The sequence below is a fragment of the Protopterus annectens genome, chromosome 2.part0 (genome assembly GCF_019279795.1).
Source record: "Protopterus annectens isolate FY-2018-M chromosome 2.part0, PAN1.0, whole genome shotgun sequence".
In the NCBI taxonomy this organism is placed as follows: Eukaryota; Metazoa; Chordata; order Ceratodontiformes; family Protopteridae; genus Protopterus; species Protopterus annectens.
The window spans coordinates 1,178,258,568-1,178,285,049 of NC_056728.1; the positions used below are offsets into that span (position 1 = coordinate 1,178,258,568).

Here is a 26,482-nt window from a genome sequence, read left to right on the forward strand (position 1 = left end):
ATCTGCAGCAGCTGGAAAGGCCACAGAAGTACCTCACAAAGAGGATTACTGGCCTCAAACCGATGCCATCTACTGACCGTCTCAAAAAACTCCAGCTTTACTCCATAGCATATCACCTACTCCGAGGTGATCTCTGCCTAACATATAAAGCTATGTCAAAACCAGAGCTGTTGGACATGCTACACCTAAAGAAATCCCAATCCCTCTGAGCTACACGCTCTAGGGACCTAAACCTTGTCATCACAATAAACAGGACATGCTGGAGGGATAGATTCCTGTCCCAGAGACTTCCCATACTCTGGAACAGGCTACCCATCTATGTCAAACAAAGTTCTTCATTAGCACTCTTCAAGAAAAATCTTGATGAGTAGATGGGAAATAGGAAATACACCCAGGGGATCACTTCTGTGTGTTTGCTCAACATTGGCACAGGAAAATAACTTTCTTGGGTGGCGTAAGTCAGGGAACCTTGTTGGCTAGGCTTACATAGGCCCTCGGGCCAATAGCCTAGTACCTACCTATGAACCTATGAACTTATCACTATGGCTTACGAGAATGGATTACATAAAAGGAGCTCAGTATTGGTCTCTCCTTTAGAGGCATAAGCCAGTTGCAGCTGTTCTATAGATAACCAATCATATTATGAGCTTAGAACTAATAATCAATCATGAGTCACTTGTAAAAAGAATGATGATAAGTTGAAGCGACCATAGAAATACCATTGCAAACAACCACATACATAACTTTCAAATCTCTCAAAACTACATCTTAGTAACAATTTATCTAAATAATTTATCATTGGTTTCATAAAAATAAATATTCAAGAAGGCTTACTATAAATTTCATCATTCAACACATGATGATAGCTGTTAACACTTCATAAGCCAGATATACAATTGCCTGAGGAATGATAACATCTCGCAATAAAAAAGAACCAAAACTGTCATAAGAACAATACTATTACATACAATAGAGCAACAGACATGACCTAAAGACAAGTACCAAGGTTTTTTAACAAAGAAAACATCAATGATAGAATCTAATAGGACAAATCTGATGATCATATGACTCAGCAGTATCTACTGAGTTTTTTTCTTGTTAATTCTTTTCAAGGTCTATAAAGAAATGTATAACAGATATTAATTTGTAGACTGTGGAGAAATTTGGTATGAGATAGATCAGAATGACTTAAAGGAAAACTCCACTTTCTCCTACAGTTTATCTCATCTCTTAGGTTGCTTTTCTCTGTACAATAGGATTCCAGTATTGTGTTGGTACCAGAAACCGGCTTCTGCCTTATAAAATGTGTATTTCCCTGCCTTGGAATCAAAGGAAGGGGAAAGACCACCTCCTTTTTTAATCTTAATTTCTTACATAATTTGCAGAGGAATTTGCCTATGCCTGCATGACATACCACAGACAGAGAAATTTGTAGAGAGGTACTGCTGACAATCATGTATGGGTAATTAATGCTGCTGATGTCAGGAACTCAGCAGTTATTGTAAAAAAAGACAGAGGTGCAAAACTGTTTTTCACTGCCTTTAATGCATAGGGGAAGAAAATTTACAATGATTCACAGCTGTTTATAATGCAGCCACGCTTTTCATAGCAAGACAGAGCAATTAGATCAGTCAGTGGTTTAAAGACAGTTATTACCTCTACTGACAAATTTAGATGAGCAACATCACAGAATTGATATGCTAAGCTTTAAACTTTAAATGTTTGATGTTTAAACTATTTTACATTTTAAGATGGCTTAAATGTGGTATCAAATATGTCTGTTACATTTAAAGAAAAGTAAAAAAAAATGTTCTTGTAATTCTTGTAAAGGCATTGGGGAGGGGACTGTCAATTCATGTTGGACAAAAAAAGATACATTGACCAAAGGCCTGTAATTTAGCTACTTTTTGGTTGCAGATGTAGAACTCATTATTATACTGTAAACCAGGCTCTGAGGCACACATGAAAGGATCCATTTAAGAAGTAAAAGAAGCAGTCCCTTTACAGACAGTATATAAGATGATAGTCACTGACACCAATCCCATTATATATTAATGGGATGGGAATACACCATTAACTCCTTATGTCTAGCATGACTCACATAAAGCAGAACTGAAATGGATTATGGGAAAGAGAAAGTCTTTAAGAAAAATGATCACAAGGATATGTTAAGCCCCATTGACAGCCATTTTGCAGAAAGCATATTAAAATTCTATAAGAAGTAGTTAGAGTGATTTTGATGTGTTAAAATAGGGTTTATATTAGAACATCGAAGTTCAGAATTTTAAGTCTTCTAATATCGACCCCTATTCAGCTAACGCTGACAACATCGAACATTCAGAACAGCAATTTTTTTTCCTAGGGACAAAATACGCTGTTCTGAAACACAAACTCACAACACAAGCACACCAAACAAACAGGAATTCACACACACCTAAAATCTTACATCTAACTCTACACTAAACTGTACATACACCACTAACTATCTACTTACCTTAACCCAAACCCTAACCCTAAGGTCCATCACTATCACACACTGACCTCACCTGCGCCCTAACCCTAACTCACCTACCCCGCCCTAACCCTCATGTCCACACAATCGCACACTTACCTGACCCGTAACGTTCCACCACAGCGCTGAAAATATTAAAGTGACAGAAATGGACAACCAAATTCTTTCCCTAGGAAAAAATTTGGTTTTCTGCAGCTTCGCTATTTTCAGCATTTGCTGAATAGGGGTCGATATTAGAACATTCGAAGTTCTGAAACTTTGATGTTCTAATATAGACCCGTTAAGATAGAGTGAACACACACACATATATATATATATATATATATATATATATATATATATATATATATGTATATAGTTTCCTATGTAAAGATCGACCAGCTGAAATATCGAACACTATATGGTCAAGACCATATGATTGATATTTCAGAAGATCGATTTTTCCAAATTATTAAAAAAAACAAAAAAACAAATAACTAGAAGATGTTACTGCAGGGGGGCAAGCTCCCTTGCACCACCCATGTGGGGGGCTGCACCTCCATGCCCCCTACTTAAATATACCAACTCCGAGATCGCACTACAGCAGGGAATAGGAAAGCTTCCTGTACCGCTCTGTATTGTTAGTGTAGCGCAATCTCAGAGTTGGTATATTTAAGCAGGGGGTGTGTGGGGGGCACAGGGGGGCTTTCTCCCCTGCAGTAGTTATTTGTTTTTTTGTTTTTTTAATAACTTGGAAAGATCGATGTTCTGAAATATCGACCATATGGTCTCAACCATATGGTGCTCGATATTTCAGCCATTCGATCTTTTCATAGGTAACAGTATCTATATCTATATATATATATATATATATATATATATATATATATATATATATATATATATATATATATATATATATATATATATATATACATATATATATATATATATATATATATATATATTAGTCTGAAGGTGGAGTTTTCCTTTAATGGTGATAAGCTTTGATGACAGGTTTAGAGTACTGGTGATATTATCAAAGTCTTTATTTTCTGTCATAATATGAATACTATATGAAGAAAAAGACACTTAAAGTAATGTAATACCTAACCAGAGGGACTGGATGTAGGGAAACTTTATTGTTCTTATGATGTCTCCTACAAAATCTTCTGTTGAAATGAATATCTCTTACAGTTAGTATCTCTTACAATGTTGCTATCTTACTCTATGAAGAGTTACTGTAGCACTACTCAACTGAAATTTGTGCACAATGTCAAGAACATAGGTACACCCTGGGCAGAAGGTAGGTGGAGAATCTCCTGCAGAACACTCATGACAAATCCTGACCTCCTTCCTAAGCTGAGCTTCTAGCCTGTAGTGCTCAATGAAGGTGTGGGCAGTGAATAATATGTCTGTATCCAGTGCACGCTGAGTGCAAACATTCCAAATGAAAGCTGCAGAACTAAGTATAGCTGATTACAATTAAGCTGTAAGAGATCTTGAAGTGTTTCGCTGTGCTTATCCTAATGAAAGGCAATATTATGGGCCAATCACTTTGATGATACTTACCTTGTAGTATACAACTCATCTTTATTTTTTTTTTAAAGAAGTAAAAAGCTGATCACTTTTCTTAAAGAAAATGTCCTCCTTGTTAAGTATCTCAAATGTCAGTGAATATCTAAGATAACTCAAATAAGTCCTCCAGCCTAATAGTTTTAGGGTAAAAAGCTGGTGCTGAACTGACTGATCCAAGAAGACAGCCGACAGGCATTTGGCATAAAAGGGTGACTGGTGTGATATGATCTCATTGTGAAATATCATGTATAGGTCTTTGTAAATCATAGCATATAGTTTGGAATTCTCCTCTCTGAAGTGGGTGTGACTAAGAAATGAATCTGCTACTTTAAATGGGGACAAATTTTCAAAGCCCATATTAGTGATATGTGTCTTTTAGGGGGTCTTAAATAAGAACCTCTTTTAAAAATAATTGAAATTTTCACTGTTGCCTGAGGAATTGAAATAAAACAGGCTTATACTGCACAAATGTATTTAAATTAGCTTTGGAAAGGTGGGCATAATAATCTAGTAGGTTCTAATGAATGTGCTATTGTGTAAAGCAGTAATAAGTTTAAATAATCATATTATTTTTTTTCTACTTCATGCCAGCCATCACCTTTCACTAACTCCTCTCCTCAATCACTGGGTCACACAGATTTATGCTCTAGCCAACCTATATCCTGGGCTCCTGAGGAGATGAAGGATGCTAGTGCAATGTCTGACTGCTGCCAGGGAGTACGCATTAACCACAGTACCCCATATATCATTGGATAATTGTTGTTATGTCTTTGTTATATATGCGATTGTGAGGGCCATGCATACCAGCACACTTCCGTGGACATCTTATCGTCATGATGCACGAAGTACTCACACACTCACACACACAGACACACACACACAGACACACACACACACACACACACACACACACACACACACACACACACACACACACACACACACACACACACACACACACAAAGATATAGTCTGCATTTCCACCATAGATGTCTTAGAAGTTCATGAACATAAGAAGCTTGAAATATTGATCACAGAATTAGATATTTACAGAAGTAATGGATGATTCCTTCTTATTAACCTAGGATCAATGGTTGGAATGTGCTGTTTGACTAGCACATTGAATTCCTGTGTTACGTGTTATATTCAGCAAAGAATGATTACTAGACCATGCTTTTGGTATCTGTTAGAAGTGTCAGACCAAATACTCAGAGACACAATATTTCTAAACGTAAACTGTGATTCAAATAAGAAGCAGCATATTATTTAACTCTACTACACCTATTAAGCATTTTTGAAGCACTCCCATCATGGAACAGATGTGACACCCACAACCTTCCAATTTCTATGCACTTATTCTGAAATCACTGCTCCTTGATATAGAGAGGTTTCTCTAAGACTCTGCAATCTAGGACTTTAAATATTATATATATATATATATATATATATATATATATATATATATATATAAAATCCACAATCGTTCCAGCACTCGAAAAATGAAGAAAAATATAACAGCAGGAAAGTTCAACTATTTTATTGGCAAATCTGCCCACAGATACACTTATATATATATATACATATGTATTATATATAATCTATATATGAATTACCCAGTGTATCCATTGGCATAGCATTCCTAGATGCAAAATGCATCATGTAAGCATAGGCAAACCACATAAAAACTTAACTTCTTTCATCTAGATGGCTAAAAATTTTCAACTTTATAAAGGTGAGCACTGCAGAAAAGGCTAAAGGTCTGTGCAAGGATAACAGTATTACAGGGAGTAACTATTTGATGTAGCAAACCACTGAGTACCTTAACTATGCTGTTGTTTCTAATCAGATTATATTAATGATGTTTTATCAATTATCAATATTACAATAATTTGTTATGAACAAATGTAAGACAATCTACTGTTAAAATTATCAAAGTAATGTTGACCCATTAGTTTGTTTGAGAGACATATTTACCTTTTACATTGTACTTTTACTGTATGCAGCCTTCTTGCAAACCATTGTTTTACTGTATGGTGTTGAGGTTCAGATTACTAATACATCTCCTTCAGTCTCAACATTTTACTTTAGTTTAATAGTCATTAACAGATTGTCATTACCACTTTTTCTATGCATCTGTGGCCAAGAAAATGGTTTACTATCAAAATTTCGAATGGAAAAATAATTTCAGTTCGAAACCCCGAATACAAAAACTGAAAATCAAAATGTTGAACAACACCCCTCATGCCCTCAGCTAACTATATATTCCAACTTGGAGATTGCACTACAGTGAGGAAAGGGATGAATTTCCCAAACCGCACTGTACCGGGATCTCTGTACGATTCTTTGAGTTTATATTAGCAAATGCCCAGTGAAGAGATGCTCAGTCAGATGGAAATTCAAACATCTGTATTTCGAGTTTTCCATCCGCGGGAATCTCATTTCAACATTCTGATATTAAACCCAAAAAAATATCTTTGTTGAAGAGCAGTTTTATTGGATAACAACTGCTGCTGAATGTGAAAACTTGGCAATATTCATAATACATGATATGAGATAAAATAAGCTACTTAACCAGTGAAGATCTGCAGAATCTGACACAAAGGCTTCTATAACCCAAAAAAAGTGGTGGAAAATCACCCAGACCCATTTGTAAAATAAGTCAAATTTATTGTATAAAACATTTGAACATTTTCCTCTAAATGCTATCCATTTGTAAAATAAGACAAATTTATTGTATAAAACATTTGAACAGTTTCATCTAAATACATTCTCCAAATGCCATCAAATTCTCAAGGTGGTCTTTGATTGTATTATTGGAACAGGTACATGTGGCAGGACAGGACATGGCATTTTTTATATGTTAGGTAGGATTACCAGACTGGGGGCATCATAAGACTGTTTTGGTGTGCCACATATTAGTAGCCTGATCAGATCACCTATATGTTGAGTGTCATAAACACGGTGAATACAGCAAGTCAGCTAAACACGAATGCAAATGATAGGTAGGTAATATTTTCAATAATGATATTAAAATGATTCTATTATTTCAACTCAGTGCAGTCTTTAAAAAATATATAGAACTGATTTTTCATGATTAGCTTAACTCTGGTTTTCTTACTAGAAACTAAATAACTGTTGATATGAATATAGTTCTTAGCTGATTTACATCAATCACATTAAATAAATGTCCATTTTTAGTTCTGGAACAATGTAACTAAGTTATTCTTTGAACAGACCTACATCACCAGCTTTGTTTTGTTAACTTCTGAGGAAGGTTCATTACAATAGTAAATGTGTAGATAAAGAAAACAGAGGCGGTGAATCTTTACTTTTCTACTCCTGTCTGTTTATGACATCACTGAAACTGTGATAATCAGTAAGCAACAGCTAAACTTTATCACTTGCAGCATGTAAACCATACCTCTGAAATATTTATTTTATTTTACATTTGTTTTCAGCGGAGGCCCGGGGAGAAAAGCTCCATTGTTAGTAAACTATTTTGTTAGTAAAAAGAAAATTGTATAATGCAATTAAGAAAAAAATAGTAACAAACATTCATAACGGTAAAAAGACTAGAACAGAATAAACTGGTCAAGTGAGAGACAAGACCAATAATCTTGTATAACAATGTTTCTACAAGACAATTCTTACAGTAGTAGCAGGTAGTGACATTGTATACAATAAGAGTGCAATTACGATACTTATGTAATATACCTCATAATGAGGAACATTCTCCATTTTGAGTCTTATAAAGTCTATGTTCCTCATTATTCCACATCAAAATGGATTGTTACATTCAGTGTAAGGATTTTTTTAACTGATATCCATGGTAAATAATATTGAATCATATTAAGTAGTCAAAAAAACATTATATAAGTATAAGCTAACATATTTTAATCATCATGTAAGCTTCATTGTTGAATTTGTAAGTAAACTGCTGGTAAGTGTTCTCCATTTTACCAAATTGATCTACATTGTGGTAAGTAGTGTTCCACATTTTTAATATGGAAGGTTGAGAGATATGACATAAACAGTGGGCAAAAACTAAACTAAACTAAAATAAAGTATGGTGTTTCTAGACAATTAATTGTAAAAGAAATAAAATAGTTTATATATGCTTAGTTGTCACTCATGACATTGCAATGGAACATTTTATGTTTGAAGCGAACTGCGGGTTGAATACCTTGAATACCAGCTCTCCAACCATCCCATTCCACGTTCCGTCTGACTGAAGGTTTCCATACTTATGATCTGGTGCGGTATATATCTCATATTTAAATCCCAAATAGTTAGACAAGGCATCCAAAACATCGATTGAGAATCCACGATATTTCTTCGGTTTTCCAAGGACATTTTCTGATACCATTACAAATGGCTCCTCCTAAAGGAAAAAAAAGTAAGACAAATACAAATATCATATAGTTGTACCATCCTATGCTCAAGTTTATCAGATTTATAGTCATCAATGTTCATGCTGAGGCTAAAAGTGATAAATGAGGTATCATGCTTTACACAACTCTTACCCAAAAAGTAATGAACGCAATGAACTATTGCTTTTAGATTTCATTATAAAGCAGATTATTAGTTGTGGATTTTGAAATGGTTATTTAACTACATATAAGCAGTCAAAGAATGTAACAAAAAGTATAAGATGTGAAAGCTTCACAGAAATTGTTTTAACTGATAATAATACATCAAATGCAAATGAATCCGATTTCTTTTTTAATTATTTTACTGTAACTAAAACAGTAAAATGCCTCTTGCAAACAAATGTTTCTCTTACTCACTAACTCACTACTGTGGCACTTTAATGATTTGATATTCTTGTTTCCTTTCCTTTCTCCTTTACACATGCTGTCATGCACCAAACATTCATCCAGAACCTTAACTTCTCTCCCCTTCAGCTGTTTTTTTTAACCACGTTTGGTTATTAAAAAAATAGCATAAAGATGCATAGGATGCATGCTGGTACACACAGTGGCAGTCCGGTAACTGATATTTTCTCACCGCAACACATGAATACAGCCTCTTTGTCCATACAAGTGACAATCAGACCCCTGCTAAGCTGCCAGGGATCTTTAGTCCTGTATTTTGACCTGAAACACATTGTTAACAATCAGAAAAACAAGTCATATAATTACTACTGCTGCTACTGCTGTTATATAAGCAATACAGCTGGTGTCCATATTGTAAAACATCAGAAAAAGAATTGTTATGAAAACTACTTTCACTGCCAGAGAAGTTGATTTATTCAAGATTCAAACCTATGATTGCTCCTGGCAGGATCATAGGACTTACACCTAGCTTCCCCTTTACACACTTCAGCACTCCACATAGAAATGACCACAAACCTGATGAGAGGAGACATTGGGTAACTGTAAACACCTGACTACTTCCTTTAGAATATATAGATGCACTGTAATAGGACATTGTTTGGCGAACCAGGAACTGCTACTATGTATGTAGAGAGAGGATGTGAGACATCATGCTAGAAAACAGCATGGTATCATGTGAGACATCATGCTAACAAGCAGCATGGTCTCTCACTGTCAGATTTGTTTTTCCATTCATATTAATGGGAAGCTGAGGGTGATTACTACACTAGTGCAGTTAATGTAGTAAAAAATAATTACCTGACAAGTGTCCAGGACACTATTTTTTTCAAAACTGTAATATGTTAGATCCATTAAAACCAAGTTATCTTGGAACTTGATAACAAGATTTTTCAGGCTCAGTAGTTAATAGGTTAAAACAAAAACTTGACATACCTTTAATTGACCTGTCTCTTTGTCTAGTATGTCTCTATGTTGCACAGTAGTTCTAACATCAGCAAGGTCTGCATATTAATTGGCAAATGTATTTAACCGCGTTTATCATATCAGTTTCATTCATATTTTCTTTCCCTTCCCCAGTCTGATAATTTTTAAAGCCCACAACTTGTCATAATTTTTCATGGCTCTAATTACCCAAAGGCAGTCATAAGGGTATTTTTTCACCTTATCCACCTTATTACCCTTTCATATGTATCTCCTGTAGAATGTCTCCTCTACTGGCCCCATTTGGTCCATTTGTTCCTTCGGATAAGACAGGCAAGGGCCATTTGTTCCCTGCATAGGGTAAGAGCCCTAAATCTCATTTGTTCCCTATCCAGTACAGGCAGCGAGCCTAACATAATGAACCCACTGGATGTTTTAGTCAGATATTAGGAAGTAGGCCAGTCTACAGTTGTGAAAGCAGCCTTAACTTCCTCATCTGACAATAACTTTTGCATTGCAAGAGGTGGAGCTACTGCCCTTATACAGGAATCTACTGGACCCCACCCCTCCTCAAGACAGAGTACGCCCATTCTTCCCATGCAGCATAGTCTGACCTGACATTTTTATTACAGATTTGAACTACTCAGCCTTGTTTTAGCAACATTTAAACATTTGCTAAGTGTTACAGTGTGAGTGTACTTAGAAATGATGGCCCATTGAGGTATCATGTTTTACCCCAAAGCATGGCATTCTATCCATAATGTAGAAACTGGAATAGGTAAATTTGACCAGAAGTGGCCAACTTTGGGGAACAGTGAGTTTTGATATTGTATAGTGAAGTCATTTAGAAACATGCATTTTAACCTTATTAAACAACTTCATGTTTGACTTTTAGCTTGGCATATGCATTCACACATAATAGAAAGCAGAGGTGTCCTCTGTAAGCAAGTGAACATGAACACATCTCTCTGCATACACAGGGAACTAATTCATTTGTAATGCAGGCTACTGATACTGTAGCATTAAGCGGTAGTGCCTGCATGGTTTTCTTTTAACTGAGACTAACAAAGCCACGTTTTGTTTTACTAAATAGACAGTTTTCATCCAAAACTGGATTTTTGTACATATATGGTAACTTTTCATTGAATAACTGAAAGCATTTTTTACTTAAATTTACTTTTATGAACTTACTGATGATGTTTTAATACAGGTAGAGAGATGGGATGCTATTTGCTAGCTGCTGCTGATGAAATCTTTTTGCAACAGTAAATGCTACAGTTTAACCACTCAAACAGAACTGATACACAGTTATTTTACAGTAACAGTATATATAATATTGGATCTATAACAAGACATCACATGCTAATAGCTTGTAACACATTTGCTCACTGCCATTGGAATTGGCAAGTGCCCTTACTCACACTATCCTGATTCTAGTGAATTACCTCACCTTCCTCCAACCAGACCCTACTGCACCCTATAGCCCTACCAGAACTCCAAGCCTAATTCTAAACCTCCCACCCAGTCCATAACCCTAAACATAGTACCTCCCTTTCAAGCCCTAAACTTTCCTCCTTCTCCCTGAACCTAAAACTCTCTTCCTGTTCTCCAAACCTAAAGTCTATGATCACTCCCTACTCCAGAACTTCTCTCCTGCTCCCTAAACCTAAATTCCTTTCCCAGTCACTGCATAGGTTCATAGGTTCAAAGAAAGTTACTAAGCTAATGGCCCTAGAGCCCTTACAAGCCTAGCCATATTTATTCCAAGTTGCCCCAATTGTCAATAGTTAGGAAACTGAAGTTCACAGAGGTATGAAACCCTAACCTGCACTCCTACCCTCTTCTCCTCCCTCCTCACAACTGACATGCCTACTTTGTCCGAACCTGGCTGTTGTGTTTGGGTGATATATGCAACAGTTCCACTCTCTCCCACAGCTGTAGAACATCAACTGAGTGTGTAGCTGAGTTCATGCAGAAGTGGCTACAAGACACCCAAGTGCCCAGTTGCAAGAGAGTGATAGTCATATCTGAGTACCAAGTACTCGGGTGCCAATAATCGATCCTGTAATATTCAATAGCCCTGTCCTAAAATTATTCATATTAATAAAACATATATCAATAATTTAAAACTAATCCTCCTGTTAATGCTTTAGCAAATACTACAACGATTATTCAAACTGAATAGTATTTCACTTAAATTTTCTGAAACTAATGGGTTAAATAATTATAAGCTTTATTTTACACCTATTACTGAACTCTGCAGAATTACTATATATCAAAGCTCAGACTAATAAAGTTTAATAGAAATGTAAGTCAGTTTTGTACAAAATATGGAGTACTCCAGAGTTTAATACAAATTAATATTTTGCTTTCTAATTTTATTTTTCTTTCAGTACATGGGATACACTTCCCCAGACACTCTTCAGACATACCTGTCACACTGTTAAATGTATTGTGTGCCTTCCTATAGTTCATATGCTCACTCCCATGTGCTTGCTTTTATTTGTGAGTATGAATGTAAGTAAATAAGCACCTGTATAAATCAAATTTGTGGGTCATATTTGGGTTGCATGCCTAGGCTTATAAAAGCCATAGAGGTTGTTAGCTTAGTATATCCCTATGAACCTATGTTTTAAAAGCCTACTTTGACTTTTTCCTATATTGTCAAACATCTTTACAAGACTAGATACAGTGAAAGTTTTACTGCTGACGTGTTGCACCTATAATGGAAATAATAAATATGTTTTATTTAAAACGGTTTGTGGGAGTTCTGTTCACAACTCCCTATACTATTATTCAAGCAGCACTTGTTTTAAACACTTCTAAAACCATCTCTGACTTTTTCTTAGGGAACCATCTATTTTTTTTTCTCGCTAAAGAAGGCAGATCTCAGGAGAGGTGCAAGTAAGGTATGTATTTTACTTCTTTACTGCACTGACCATAATAAAAATAATAAATTCCACAAAATTGAGTGCCATCACTGGAGTCATTGAACTCATAACATCCTCTTCAATAATTGTTCAAGGACTTTAATGGCCTGTTCTGCATTTCTTTCAGTCAGCCATCTTTAGAATGCAAATCCTGAGACGGGCACAAAGTAGTGACTTCAATTTTGAATGCTAATAACAGAATAACATTAATAATTCTTCTTCTACTGGCAACCAGTATATTTATTACATTTTTTTGTAGAATAGTAGTCATAAGTTATTTCAAACAAAGAATTCACCATACTTTCTCTGACATAACAGTACTTCTAACTATGTCAGTGTAATGTGCTCTAAACAATGCATTTATAAACTACTGATATTACTAGATATACTTAAATGTGTTTAATTTTAAAATTCATGTTGTCATGCATTCGATATATTATAGATTAAAACTGTTATCTTTCTTCTTCTTCTTTTGGCTTTTCCCGGTTAAGGGTCGCCACAGCAGATCACCTGTCCGATCATGATTGGCAGTGGAGTTTTACGGTGTCGAGTTGCCGCCAACCTTCCACAGAAGGCACACACACATACGCACTCACACCTAGGGCCAATTTAGAGTGGCCAATCCACCTACAGCATGTCTTTGGGATGTGGGAGGAAACTAAAGCTGTTATCTTTAATTTTAAATATTTATGATCATTAGTAACAAAGTTTTAAAGCAAAGAGATAATGTATTTTTACAAGTCTACCAGACTCAAAAATGGGTAAAGAGAAAATCATTTCACATTTGTATATTTTAGAGCAGTTGGTTTGAAACACTGATGATCTGGAGGCAGGAGGGATAGTTCATTCATGAAATGTGTTAAGAAGAGTAGCAGAAAAGGTTATATTTCTACACAGATAATATTCAATAAGGGCAATCTGAAAATGCTAACAGCAAACATTTAAGCTCTACAGTTTTTAAAATCCAGGAGGAAGATTCATAGAGATTCTGTCTACCCCAACTGTCTAATGTCAGTTAAGCAATTAGTACAAAGGAGAGAATCTCTGATTCAGTGGTAAGGTAGCGCCACACTGAGAAATACATCATTATAGACTCTTTACCATGTCCCCGAATTGAACACTGAAGTGTTCAGTCAATGTACCAAGGTAGAATACATTCATTCAGGCATGCATACACACACAGACACAAACAGACACACACATCCATTCACATCAAATAAATCCCTACATATTTTCTTACACACTGCCCCACACACACATGCACATGCATAGGCACACATGGACACACACACACACACACACACACACACACACACACACACACACACACACACACACACACACACACACACACCATGCACCCGTGTGTGCACGTGCCCGAGTGAGTGAGTGCAGAGGTTATAAAAACAGACATATACACTCAGCTGCCTTCAAACCTCTACACACAAACATGTATATGTGCCCGTAGCTTCACTATGCTTTCTTGTATTCACATTACCCACCTTAACAAGTCACACTGAAGTGAATGAGAAAATGCCTTGAAAAGATGGACAGTGGGATTCAATAAAGCTTACAGGGTGGGTTTCCACTGTGTGCACATTGTGGAGTGATGTGCACATGGGCACGGAAACTTTTACATTCATTAAGCACTGTGTAGCTCCTCACACCCCCGTGGAAACAAGATAAATACTGTGGCATGCTAATTGCTGCATAAGCAGCTGAATTGCATGCTAATCAATGAAGGTAACATTTTGGAGCTATTCAACAAGCTATAAAGCAATTGTATAGAATCCATGTTGGTTTTCCCAGTGCATTCCAAAACTTTTGGAATACAGCCACAGAAAAGTCTACACAGACAGAGTAAAAAGTAAAATGTGTGAGATTTGTACAGAATTGACCTTAATATGTGACAGTAGGCTGGATGCAATAAAAGGAGAGTAACAATAGCAACATAAATCCTTCATTTGTGCAATAACACAAATGCAGCTTTGCTCCACCACCCCCAACTGAACAGTACCTTTGTAAGTAATGCAGACAGATAATTATAAAAAACATTAATCAGACTTCATAGTTACATGTCCACTTATGCAATGTGTAGCTGATGAAATGCAGGCATATCATCTAAAAATCAGCACTTGTCTGTGTTCAACACACAAATAACTCAGCCCCCTTCAGTTTCCCTAGCTACACAGTTGCCTTCTGGTGTAGATTCAGGGCTGTCAGCAAGGTAAAGATCCAAATGAAGTCTGACCTTATTAGCTGAATCCCAAATCATTGGCATGATGTAGCAGATGTGAATATCATGCAGGCACTCCCTCAGTGTATGAATGGCAACTGTGAATACTTACATCAGGTGAGTGTGTCAGGTTAGACTTACAAAGTGTTACATGTATGTCTGTCAAGGCTGGAAATGCAAGTAAGCAGTGCACAATTCACAGGTTCTGTTATTAACTTCCAGTCCCCTCTTTATTTGTGTTCAGATCATGTTTTCTCTGTCAGTTTTTTATTATTATTTTATTATTTTTTGGCCATTATATGCACAGTGTGGCACTTAGCACGATCATGAGCAATGGAGGAATGATGGAAGGTGAGGATCTGCTTATCTTGTTTGTGCGTCACTGCATGACAGGTAAAAGAGAAACCTTAAGAAAGACTAGTACAAAAGGGAATGTCATGTAACTCATCCACTGGCAGCATTGGTAAAGTATGACCGTTAGTACTGAGTCTATGGGATACATCTGCTACTTAACTGAATCTGTGGCAGCAGGTGTTAATGCAGTGATATATTGTATTTTAGGGCCTAATGGTACTGGGTTTTAATACAGCTGTGGCTAATACTTTTAACTACTTTTGCTTTACCATTGTTGTGCATTGCTGAGCGATGCCCACCATTGCACAAAAATGCATTAAAGAAAATAAATGGGGAAGATAGGACAGTGGTAAAATGGGGAGCAAGCAGGGGGAATAACAAATGGAAATCAATACAAGAATGTGCAGGAAGGAGATAGGAAAGAACCGTAGGTATCCATTTTTTCAACAGTAAAGACTGACATATATTAGCGGAATTTGGACTGTCACCTCCAGAGAGAGGGTGACCACAACATAATCATGTTGTATAGCCAAATGGAGTGAATCAAGTATGTCAAGAAGACATGTGTGTGAAATGAAAGCTATGTATGGGGAGATTTATTTATTTATTTTTTTTTGTGGGACAGGTGGCCTTTTTTTTTTTTTTGAGAGAGAAAAGAATGCTGTGGAAGGGATGTAGGTAGGTGAAAAAGCAATTGCAGATAGACAAGACAAACAAGACAAGACAAAGGGATGGTGATAGACACAAGAGGTGTTAGACACCATGGATGGGATGAGGGTGGGGACATCCAGGACCCATGGATGTCAAGCTGGTTGACAGTGAGAATCGAGTCCTCACCCACAGGACTGTAATCACTGTCACCTCACTCCACTACTGGCTGAAACACTCAAGGTTTCCTTCTCCTCCTTCTGGTCCTATATAAAATGAGGGAGAGCAGCACCTCTGGCCGGCATAGGCATGCACAAACAGCATAGCACACAACCCTATGCACCAACCCTGGCAGCTCAGCATGGGTAATAAACTCACCACCCTGGAGGGAACCACTGGCCTATCATCTGGGACAGAAGTAACTGATGTGGCAGGTGGTACAGGGGCAGCAGAGGTGGTGCTGCCCTGTAGGTTCCAGATATGCTAGGCAATGGTACCAGGGCCAGTGGAGGGGAGACAGGTGGATCCAGTAGGGCAGCCCTACCTCGCTGTGCTGTGGAGCATTTCATGACGTGGCACACATGGATGACATGGACACATTTGGATGACACATAATAAAATAAAACAGCAGAAAAATAAGGTCTGGGGCAAGAGGAAAAAAAGAGATAGGATTAATATCTTCATGTGTAACATACAATACATTCATGAAATTATTTGACTGTATTATGTCAAACTGTTTTCTTTAGACTACCACTCCCTAACAGCTATCTTATTACTTTTAAGATTAGATGCTACTTACAGATGCACACTATACTACAGATTGCAGCAAGTACCCCTTTACATGTACATGTACTGCACATGAGTGTTCCAATTATCCAGATTACAGTTTACAACAGGGCATGTGTGCCACTGGTATAGAGCTTTTACTTTAAACCTTTAAGTTACACATAATTGAAGAATTAGTTATGGTATAGTTGCAAAGTGAGCTATTTAAACCCACCAACTCTGATTAAAGTCTAATATTGTACTCCTGGTTTGTGATATAGACTAATACATGCATAATTGCTTTTACAGTTGAAATATGATTGCTCAGTTTGATACAACTGTATAAAGTACCAAAAAAAGGTATCATTAACTTTTAATGCTACAATAACAATACTCTTCTGCTGCATACATACCACATGTCTCCCTCATCCTAACAAATCTAGTGCCATGGGACCTAACACTGCACTCCCTCTCCATGGCAGCATGGAAAACATAACAAAACAGAATGCCATTATGAATACCAGCCTTGCCTATATTCAGATTTTAAGCCTTACAAGTGCTTTGTGTAGTTGATACTACACATCTATGGGACGTCCTCCATCCTAAATTCCTTGATCTAAGCATCAAGGATACCCTTCTTCCTCCTTTTGAGGTCATTGCAGTGCTGCCTACATTGCTCACCAATGCAGGGGATACCGGTGACACTGGTCACAGCCTGAGCCAAACTATGCCAAGCCTCTGACTTATACTGATTGCACGAATAGTTCTCCTGCAGCAACCCAGCACTGTGTGTTTCACTAGGAGTCCAACAAAAATCTTGGACTCCTGGACACCCCATCTCTGAGCCCTAAATCTCACACCCTCTCCACGAATGCCTGTCATGTTTATTACAGATCAAGACCAATGGAGAATGATGGCTTCCCACCAATTCCAGTTATCACATTTACTGGGAGTCTGCACACTGTTTGAAATTGTTGCACACTGCATACATGGTGCGTGATGGTAAGCGGTAAGCAACAGTGGCAAGGAATGCAATTTCAAGGTTATTTGATGTACAGGCAGTTGTGTATGTGTGTTTGACAAATGTGAAGATCACGGCAGTCCAGATAGCAGAAGTATATTTACAGGAATAAAATACAGAGTATACCCACAGTCAAACATTTGATAATAAATGTGATAATACATAGAACAATAAAGAATTAAATAACTGACACAATATTAGTGTCTTAGCCCTCATACATATAATTAATATCAGCTACACTATGTCAAGTATTATAAGTGAGAGTGACTATAATGTTTATTGGAACAACAGTAAAACTGAATGGAATATGTTGTTTTTGAAGCCAGGACCATATGCATAACAGTCCTAAACTAACACCTGTTGCCACAAGAAAGCTGAAATAACAGCTGTTCATGTTTCAGTTCATTGCTATAAACTGCAGTGTCACAACAGTAAAACAAAGGTAGCATATGCTGTACTAGAACCCAGGATCATCTATATTCTAGCACTATACTTACACCTGCTGACACAGGCAATCGTATTGATTGAATGTATCCAGTTTCTAATGTTGCCTGTCTACTTTCTGGGCAGTCTACTTATCCAGTAAAAAAATGGAGAAATACTTGAAATGAGGAAAAGCAATCTATGGCATATACAGTAGAAAATGTTAGTACACATGAGATATTTCCACATAGGTATGGATTTCAACTCTCACTCCAATGCACTTTCAGAAAAAAGAATGGGTGCATTATCTATCTTTGTCATACAAACAGCTTTGCAGCAAAGAACTGAAATTATTCTTCACACAACCAACTGCAACAGAATATACACTGATATCAAACCATAAACTGTTATTTGTACATTTATTAAATGTATTATATTTGAACATAGTGCACTTAGTGATCACACAACTTGTTATGATTATTGCTTGCAAATATACAGCTTTGTCTTACCTTTCTGTGTTTCTTGGTAATTCATCAGTTATCTGACCAGTACTCTGACAAATGCAAGGGGTAAGGCATTCTATATCATTGGCCTTAAAATATGTGCATATATTAACTGGGAATAATGTGATATGCGGTTGCCAACAACTGAAGGGCAGATTGAATAGCACAAAGCACATAATTCTCTTTTGGGGGGGGGGCAAAGGTGAGTTACTGCTATGGCACAACCAAGGATATGTTGTTCTTATTACTCTTCTTGTTTTGCATCCTGCCTGTTGTTTGATCTTGTAAGGGTTGTGAAGTCAGAAACTGCAATGTATATCTTTACTTTCTAACTTCTTTCTTTAATGATTTTCCAGCACAAAAGCATGGTGCTAAACTGAGGGCATGCAGTGATAGTTGGTACTTTTGAGAGGTTTGACTGTGTGAATCTTTGATGCCTGAGGCGTTCTACTTAATAATGGACACATATAAGTCAAATAGGTCTCTGCTGTCACATGTTAAGGCAATTTATGTACAGAACTCCCACCTTTTACTTGCTTACTGTACCAAACAATGAAATATAAGGATATGCCATAATATTATTAAACAATACACTCCAGGTTGAGGACTCACCTTGTAAATGCAGAAGTTGCCACAGTGTTACTTCAGGGCTGACTGTGTCTGATGCAAGCAGTACACACCCAATACATGGGGACGTAAATGTTGTGTGAGTTGCCTGGCATTAATGTTAATATACTTCTGTGAGTAGGAGGAAGGTTTTAGGCCCCTAGGTGGCAAGTGAGTGTGCTATGCATTGTCTCTTAGACAATGCAAGGGCATACTGAGCATGCCTATGTCTGACTACACCCACAGCAGCTGTTGATTCATCCTCTGACTCATCTGCCTGTGACTGTGTTGACCTTGGCATTGGTGGTGGGATGTGTGATCCCTCCTCTTGCTGATCATGCTGCAGCTGTTTCCTCAGGATTATGCTGTGCAGCATGGCACATACTGTGAAGATTTCTCTACATGTCCATGGATTGTACTGAAGAACTCCCCGAGATGTATCTAGAGACTGGAACTGTGACTTCAGCAGCCCAAACACATGCTCTGACATTTCTGGTTTGGGAGTGTCCCTCATTATGGCATTCTTCTGTGGGTGTGTGTGTGTGCATTTCTGATATGAGTCACCAGCCAAGTTTCAGTGCATAGCCTGCAGCTCCCTGTAAATGACCAAGTGGGATATCCCCCCTAGCAAATATCTGGTAGAGTTGGGAGGTGTGCCAGATATGTGAGTCATCGTAACTGCCAGGGTTGCCAGAACACATGTTCAAGATGAATCCCTTGGCATTACACATGACTTGACAGTTGATAGAGTGGTAGCCCTTCCTGTTAATGTAGAGCCTACCCTGTTCACCAGGTGGTGCCTCAATTTCTACATGCAATTTATGGCACCCAGTACTTCAGGGTAGTGAGCTACCTGGTAGAGCTGTTGCTTATTTCTAGCCCTCTCCTCAGAATTACAGGGAAAATGTATGTGCTCACTGGTATATTGGAGTATAGTATTAAGGAATCGGTGGAGAAATCCTGGATGCTGATGCCTGTGAGCCCCCAGCATGCCTCCCCACTGGTTTCTGAAAGGTACCTGTAGCTAAGATTCTAAGGGCTACACATACCTTAGTTTCCACTGGGATGGGTTCCCTTCTGTTGGCCCTGGTTCTGAGTTGAGGGTGGTAGAGGTCACAAAGTTCCTATAGTGTGCCCCTGTCCACCCTGTAGCACTCTACAATTTTCACATCATGTAGGTTGTGATAAGTTAAACGTAGCCTGAAAACTCTTCTCCTTCTTGGCCTAGGCCTATTGACAGCAGCAGCAGCATTGGCTTCAGCCTCTAACACATACAACTGGATTAAAGCTGCAGCAGCAGCCCCTAACATTCTGTCTGTGTAGACTTTCCATGTCTGTACTCCAAAAGTTTTGACATCTGCAGGAAAAAAACAGCATGGAGTCTAAATGGATGCTTTATAACTTGTTGAATAGCTCCACTGTGCTGGATTGGTTGATTAGCATGCAGTTCAGCTGCTTATGATATAATTAGCGTCTATGAAACACACACAAGGACAGATGCCATTCATTAATAATCTACACCATTATAAAAAGGCAAACATGTAGCTACCCAAAATGATGGTAAGAGAGTTGCATATGTTTGGAAGACTGCAAAAATGCTTTTTCTTCAGTATATTTCTTTACAGAGGAGTACGGAATTTCAGCAGGTATGCTCCCATTTTGTCACCTACACAGTGCATGTGCTGGAATGTATTTAAGAATAATGTAAAGCAAAGGGTTTTACTCTTTTTTATCTGCATGCATTAGTTAGAAGTGCACTAATGGCATGGTCATGTTTGTCAAGCTATTTCAGAGGTACACATGATTGACAATACATGAAAATGGAATGCTGTGCGATAAATATTTAGAGATGTTTCAGGGACAGATTCTTCAATAGCACGTTTAGCATTTCAAAGATGTTTTGTTAGCAAAATGGGTCATTTGCCTATTCTTTTGTGTGTAGGTGGGGGGCAAAGAAGATTTAGTGTTATGGCTTATGGCACAGGCAAGACTGGACTGTTCTTTTGGGGGGGCAAATGTGAGTTACTGTTACAGCACAAACAAGGATATATTGCTCTTGTTGCTCTCCTTGTTTTGCATCCTTCCTGTTGTTAGTATTTCACATCCCTAGACTGCTTTATGTTTCTCCAGTGGGTAATACTGACTGGCTGCTTTTTCTGTTTTATCAGAAAACAGTTATTTTGTAGGTATGTGATACTTATGTGTATTATACTTCTACTGCATTTTAAGACATTATAAGTATGCCACTTAGGCATGTCAAGCCATATAGACCCTCTTCACCAATATGGAAAATCAAATAATTGTGGATGGGATTTTGCAATATGGTGGTTTTCTCCTGGAGAGAGGATGGGGTCATATGGCACCAGATGCAAATACGGCAGCAAATTGTCCAAAATGTGAATGCTTTGGGCAGTCACAGCAGAACATATGAACAGGTGTGCCACAGGGCCACTGACCTGATCACTACTACACACAGGTGAGCAGTTGCAAAGGGGAGGTCCTGCTAGGGAACTCTCACTAACCCCAAGTGAACAGATTCTGGCCAATATCAGAGATTCAGACAGCTCCCAGGAGAGTGTAGGATAGCATGTACTGGATGTATTTGCGACACCTTCTGAGACAGCAAGTACATCCCAGGAGGAGCTTCCAGGTAAGTGTTATTATCTGAGCAGTTGAATACTGTTGTATAGTAAAACAATTGAAATGAATACATTAATTCTGCATCACATGTACTTTTTTTAGAGGGGGGGGGGTTGAAGATTGCTACAGTTATAAGCTTAGGTTTGAGTTGTCAGCCACGTTCTTGTTGACATTATACTTAATTCATATATAAATGGATAAATGCATTATCTCCCTTTGTTTCTGTTAATTGTGATGATGTTGACCTTACCTCTTGCTTAACTTCTTCCTGAACCATCTGGAGTACAGCACAGTATGTCTTCTGCAGATGATAAGCCAAATATTTTTATGTCAGTACTGCTGAACAATTCAAGGAAATATTGTAGTGTATGATTTTGATCTCAGGCCTGTTGTGTGTATTACTGTACTGCCTATAACAGTGGCATTACTGTTAGTTTGTTAGCATATATAGAACTATAGTACAACTATTAGTGCATTTCTGTGTTCTTGCTTTTTATCACAGGTGATCATGATAGTGAGAGTGTAGGCCCTGTGCCATCTGATGCCAGTTTATCAGCATACTCTGATGATGATGGTGGCCAAAATGAGCCACATTTGGGGGGGGGGGTGCAGAGGTTGAAACTGACACAGAGATTGATATGCAGCCATCCCCTGTATTTCCATTGAACACAGTCAGTAAGGCTAAGTCCACCCAGTCCACTAAGCCCACAGATATTGGATAGGTAGAGAGCAAGGACCATTAATCAGGAAAGTGTGGCTACTGCGGCTTCAATGTCTGTTGAGTCTGACTGCAGACAAAGTGTGGGGGAGGTGCCACACAGAAGGATTGATAGGGGTGCTTGGAGGAGCCCTGCTGTCCCTCCTCCACTTGGAGCATGTGTCACTTTCCATGCCAATCAATGCATGTTTAGGGCCATCATGTAGGCACAGGCACTTTCCCATAGGTTCTCCAGATAAATGCTCAGGGTTGTGCATGTGGCACAGTCTGACTTGCGTGATGGCCTCCACCATGTTGCCAATTCACTAGATTGGATGAATGGCATGTTGGAACAAAAGGTGTCTGTGATAGACTGAGGGGTGTCTGTCAGGGAACAAGCAGTGTCTGTGATGGAATGTTTCCTGGGAGGGGAATGGCATTCTCATGGGTGTAGATCAGCCATGTCATCTGTTGTCAGCCAATGTGACCATGACTGATCACAGTCCCATAGTGGCAGTACTTCCACTGCTCCATCAGTGAGTGTGTTGTCCACTCCCAGATGTCACTGGCTATGGGGTCATGGTCCTGGGCATCCTCGTGAAGGGAGCTTGTCCAGCAGACATTGGTCATATTCAAGTAACAGCACCACATCTGACCTTGGGCATGGAGGTGCCAGTGCAACTCCTGACAGAGACAGTTTTCATGGTTAGGGATAAACTGGTACCGCTACCATGCACAGGTTACACCTGTCTGACAGACCTAGATATACAGCTAGCACAGAACTTGGGTGTGTCCTTGCAGAAACTCACACACCAATTGCAGATGGAGGACTCCTACAAACACACAAACACAACAGTTAATAATTTTGTCTTACTGGCCATTTCTTGTCTCATCCCAATGCCTGCCTTCTCCTTCTTACTCACATACACTCACCAACCTTTTCTATCAGCCTAGGCTTCCTGCCCCCTCACAAAGCATCCTGTACAACTGATGATAACTGTGCCACATCCTTGTTTTCTATTTTTTGAATTCAGAAATAGAAAAGCTGTGTCTGTACTCATGGTGCATAACTAACTTAGTGCTTAGTATACCTGCATTTGTGTTATTGAACTGCTCATTGTACATTTGACGTATATTGGCCTTGGAAATTAGACAATTGGTAGAATCAAAATTTCAGAACTGTATTTTGAATGTTCTTGTAAGAGTTGTGAAGTCAGAAACTGCAATGTGTATCATTACTTTCTAACTTTTCTCTTACATGATTTTCCAGAACATACATATGATGCACATCATAAGACACACCAACATATTCAAATCTTAGGATTGTATGACAGCACTGTAGTCAACCCTCACCAGAACAGTAATACAGTATAATGCTGTCTTTTGCATGGTCCTGAACAGACATATGCAGCAGCTGAAGAGACCACAGGGCTTTCTCAGCAAGATAAAACAGGGCCTAGAAATCATGCCATGATGTATGTGGATAGACTAGAAGCCATTTCACTGAAATCTGTCTTGCATAGGATGAGGTGATGTCTGTCTGGCCTCTAGGCCAGTGTCTGACCATGCTTTGATGGGATAACTGCATATCCAAACATCTGACATAGCTGATGACATCAGCAGTGTTTGTTGAGAATATGGTAATAATAGTCTCCCATATGCTGTAGTAAGAGGCACTCTGTAATGTCAAGCAACAGCACTCACAACAAGCACACACACACACACACACACACACACGCACACACGCACACACACACACACACACACACACACACACACACACACAGTTGACTACAGTGAGAATAGAACTCCTATCTATCTAATTACACAGAACACAGCACAGAGTGCTTAATGCAAGCACCACGGCACAAGTCTAATTTTTACAAGACTGCAGTCAAGCTTATAGTTCATGACATCAGCAGGACATGTGTGAGACAAGATGTTGGCAGTCCTGCATACGTTCATAGCTTAATGGCCCTAGGTTCATAGGAGATTACTAGGCTAATAGCCCTATTATATTTTCAAGCCTAGTGAAGTTGTACCATTGTTCCCTTACAGACCAAGATATGTAGTCCATATTTGCAAATCTGTGATCGGCACTGGTTACCCCATCTAAGAGTGACATAGGTGAAACCCTGGGGGTAATTTTACAATTTCCCATCCAGTTGTCAAAGTTATTCTCAAATAGGGTTATTGATGAGCTCAGTTTTGCATGAACTGGGAGTTTGTTCCACTGTAGTGGCAATCTCAGGAGACATATTTGTCTCCAGCAGGTCCTGTTGATAAAGCAGACTATGGTAAAGTCCCTACAGCGAGTCAGTCTTGTCTCTTTGATTTGCAGAGATGCAACATTTTCATTAACATAGGGTCTGAGAATAATCTGTAGCAAGGCACAAGTCACCTCTCAGCATTCTATATCATACAGAGTAGAGTGACAGGGCCTTCAGTCTGTCCATGTAGGTCATGTGTTGAAGTCCTTGAATTTTCTTGCTGAGAAACCTCTTAGGTCTCTCCAGCTGCTGCAGGTGTCTGGTGAGGTAAATGCAGAAAGGGAGCACTGCACTCTATTATTGGTCTGATGAGAGATGAGTATAGTGGATTGATAACATGCTTAGTCTTGGATTCTATCCCTTACTTATAAGGTGTTCAAGTGAAAAAGGACTTCTTTACCACTGATGTTTTAATCAACCTGCATTCCCAAATCACTCACCATTGTGTTAAAACTTAGAGAATTATGAATAGTGTAATAGATTGCCAGTATTTTGATACTTGCTTATGACTAAACATCCATTTCATACAGGCCTCCCAACATCTTGTCTCCCACACGGTCTGCTGATAACTTCTACTATAAGTTCACCTACAGTCTTATATAAATCAGACTTGTGCCATGATGCTTGAATAACATATTTGGTTCTGTAGTCAGTGGACTTAGGCAAGGGTTCTATTCCCACTGCAGTCAACTGTGGTTTGTGAGCCATTGCTTGACATTACAGACAGCATTTTACACCAGTATGTGGGACACTATTATCTTCTCCTCAACAGACACTGCTGATGGCATCAGCTATAAAGTGTTGTCTGATACACTCCAAGCTGGACTTACTGTGTTCTGTAGCATGTGTACTTAGATAGGTAGGGGTTCTGTTCTCACTGCAGTTGACTGTGTGTGTGTGTGTGTGTGTGTGCGTGTGTGTGTGTGTGTGTGTGTGTGTGTGTGTGTGTGTGTGTGTGTGTGTGTGTCTGTGAGTGTGTGTGTGCGAGCATTTGGTTGACATTACAGAGAACATTTTACACCAGCATGTGGGACACTGTTATCTTCTCCTCAATAGACATTGCTGATGTAATCAGCTATAAAGTGTTGTCTGACACACTCCAAGTCAGGCTTGAGCTGTGGTGCATGATTAAAGTATTGTGTTCTGTAGTCTGTGTACTTATGTAAGGGTTCTATTTTCACTGCAGCCAACTGTGGTGTGTGTGTGTGTGTGTGTGTGTGTGTGTGTGTGTGTGTGTGTGTGTGTGGGTGAGAGTGAGTATGAACTGTTGCTTGACATGACAGACAACATTTTACACCAACATGTGGGACACTATTATCTTCTCCTCAGCAGACACTGCTGATGTCCTCAGCTATAAAGTGTTGTCTGACACACTACAAGTTGGACTTACTGTTATCTGTAGTGTGTGTACTTAGATAGGTAGGAGTTCTGTTGTTACTGCAGTTGAGTGTGTGTGTGTGTGTGTGTGTGTGTGTGTGTGTGTGTGTGTGTGTGTGTGTGTGTGTGTGTGTGTGTGTGTGTGTGTGTGTGTGAGCATTTGCTTGACATTACAGAGAACATTTTA

General features: G+C 38.5%; 1 protein-coding gene across 1 annotated transcript in view; it reads right to left on the reverse strand.

Moving 5' to 3' along the window:
* GRID2 (glutamate ionotropic receptor delta type subunit 2) overlaps positions 1-26,482 on the reverse strand; it is a 4,699,489-nt gene that overhangs the window by 1,427,214 nt on the left and 3,245,793 nt on the right. Inside the window, exon 10 of the mRNA XM_044061387.1 lies at positions 8,253-8,450. Within this exon, the coding sequence (XP_043917322.1) occupies positions 8,253-8,450 (198 nt within the window). The remainder of the gene's footprint in view (positions 1-8,252; positions 8,451-26,482) is intronic.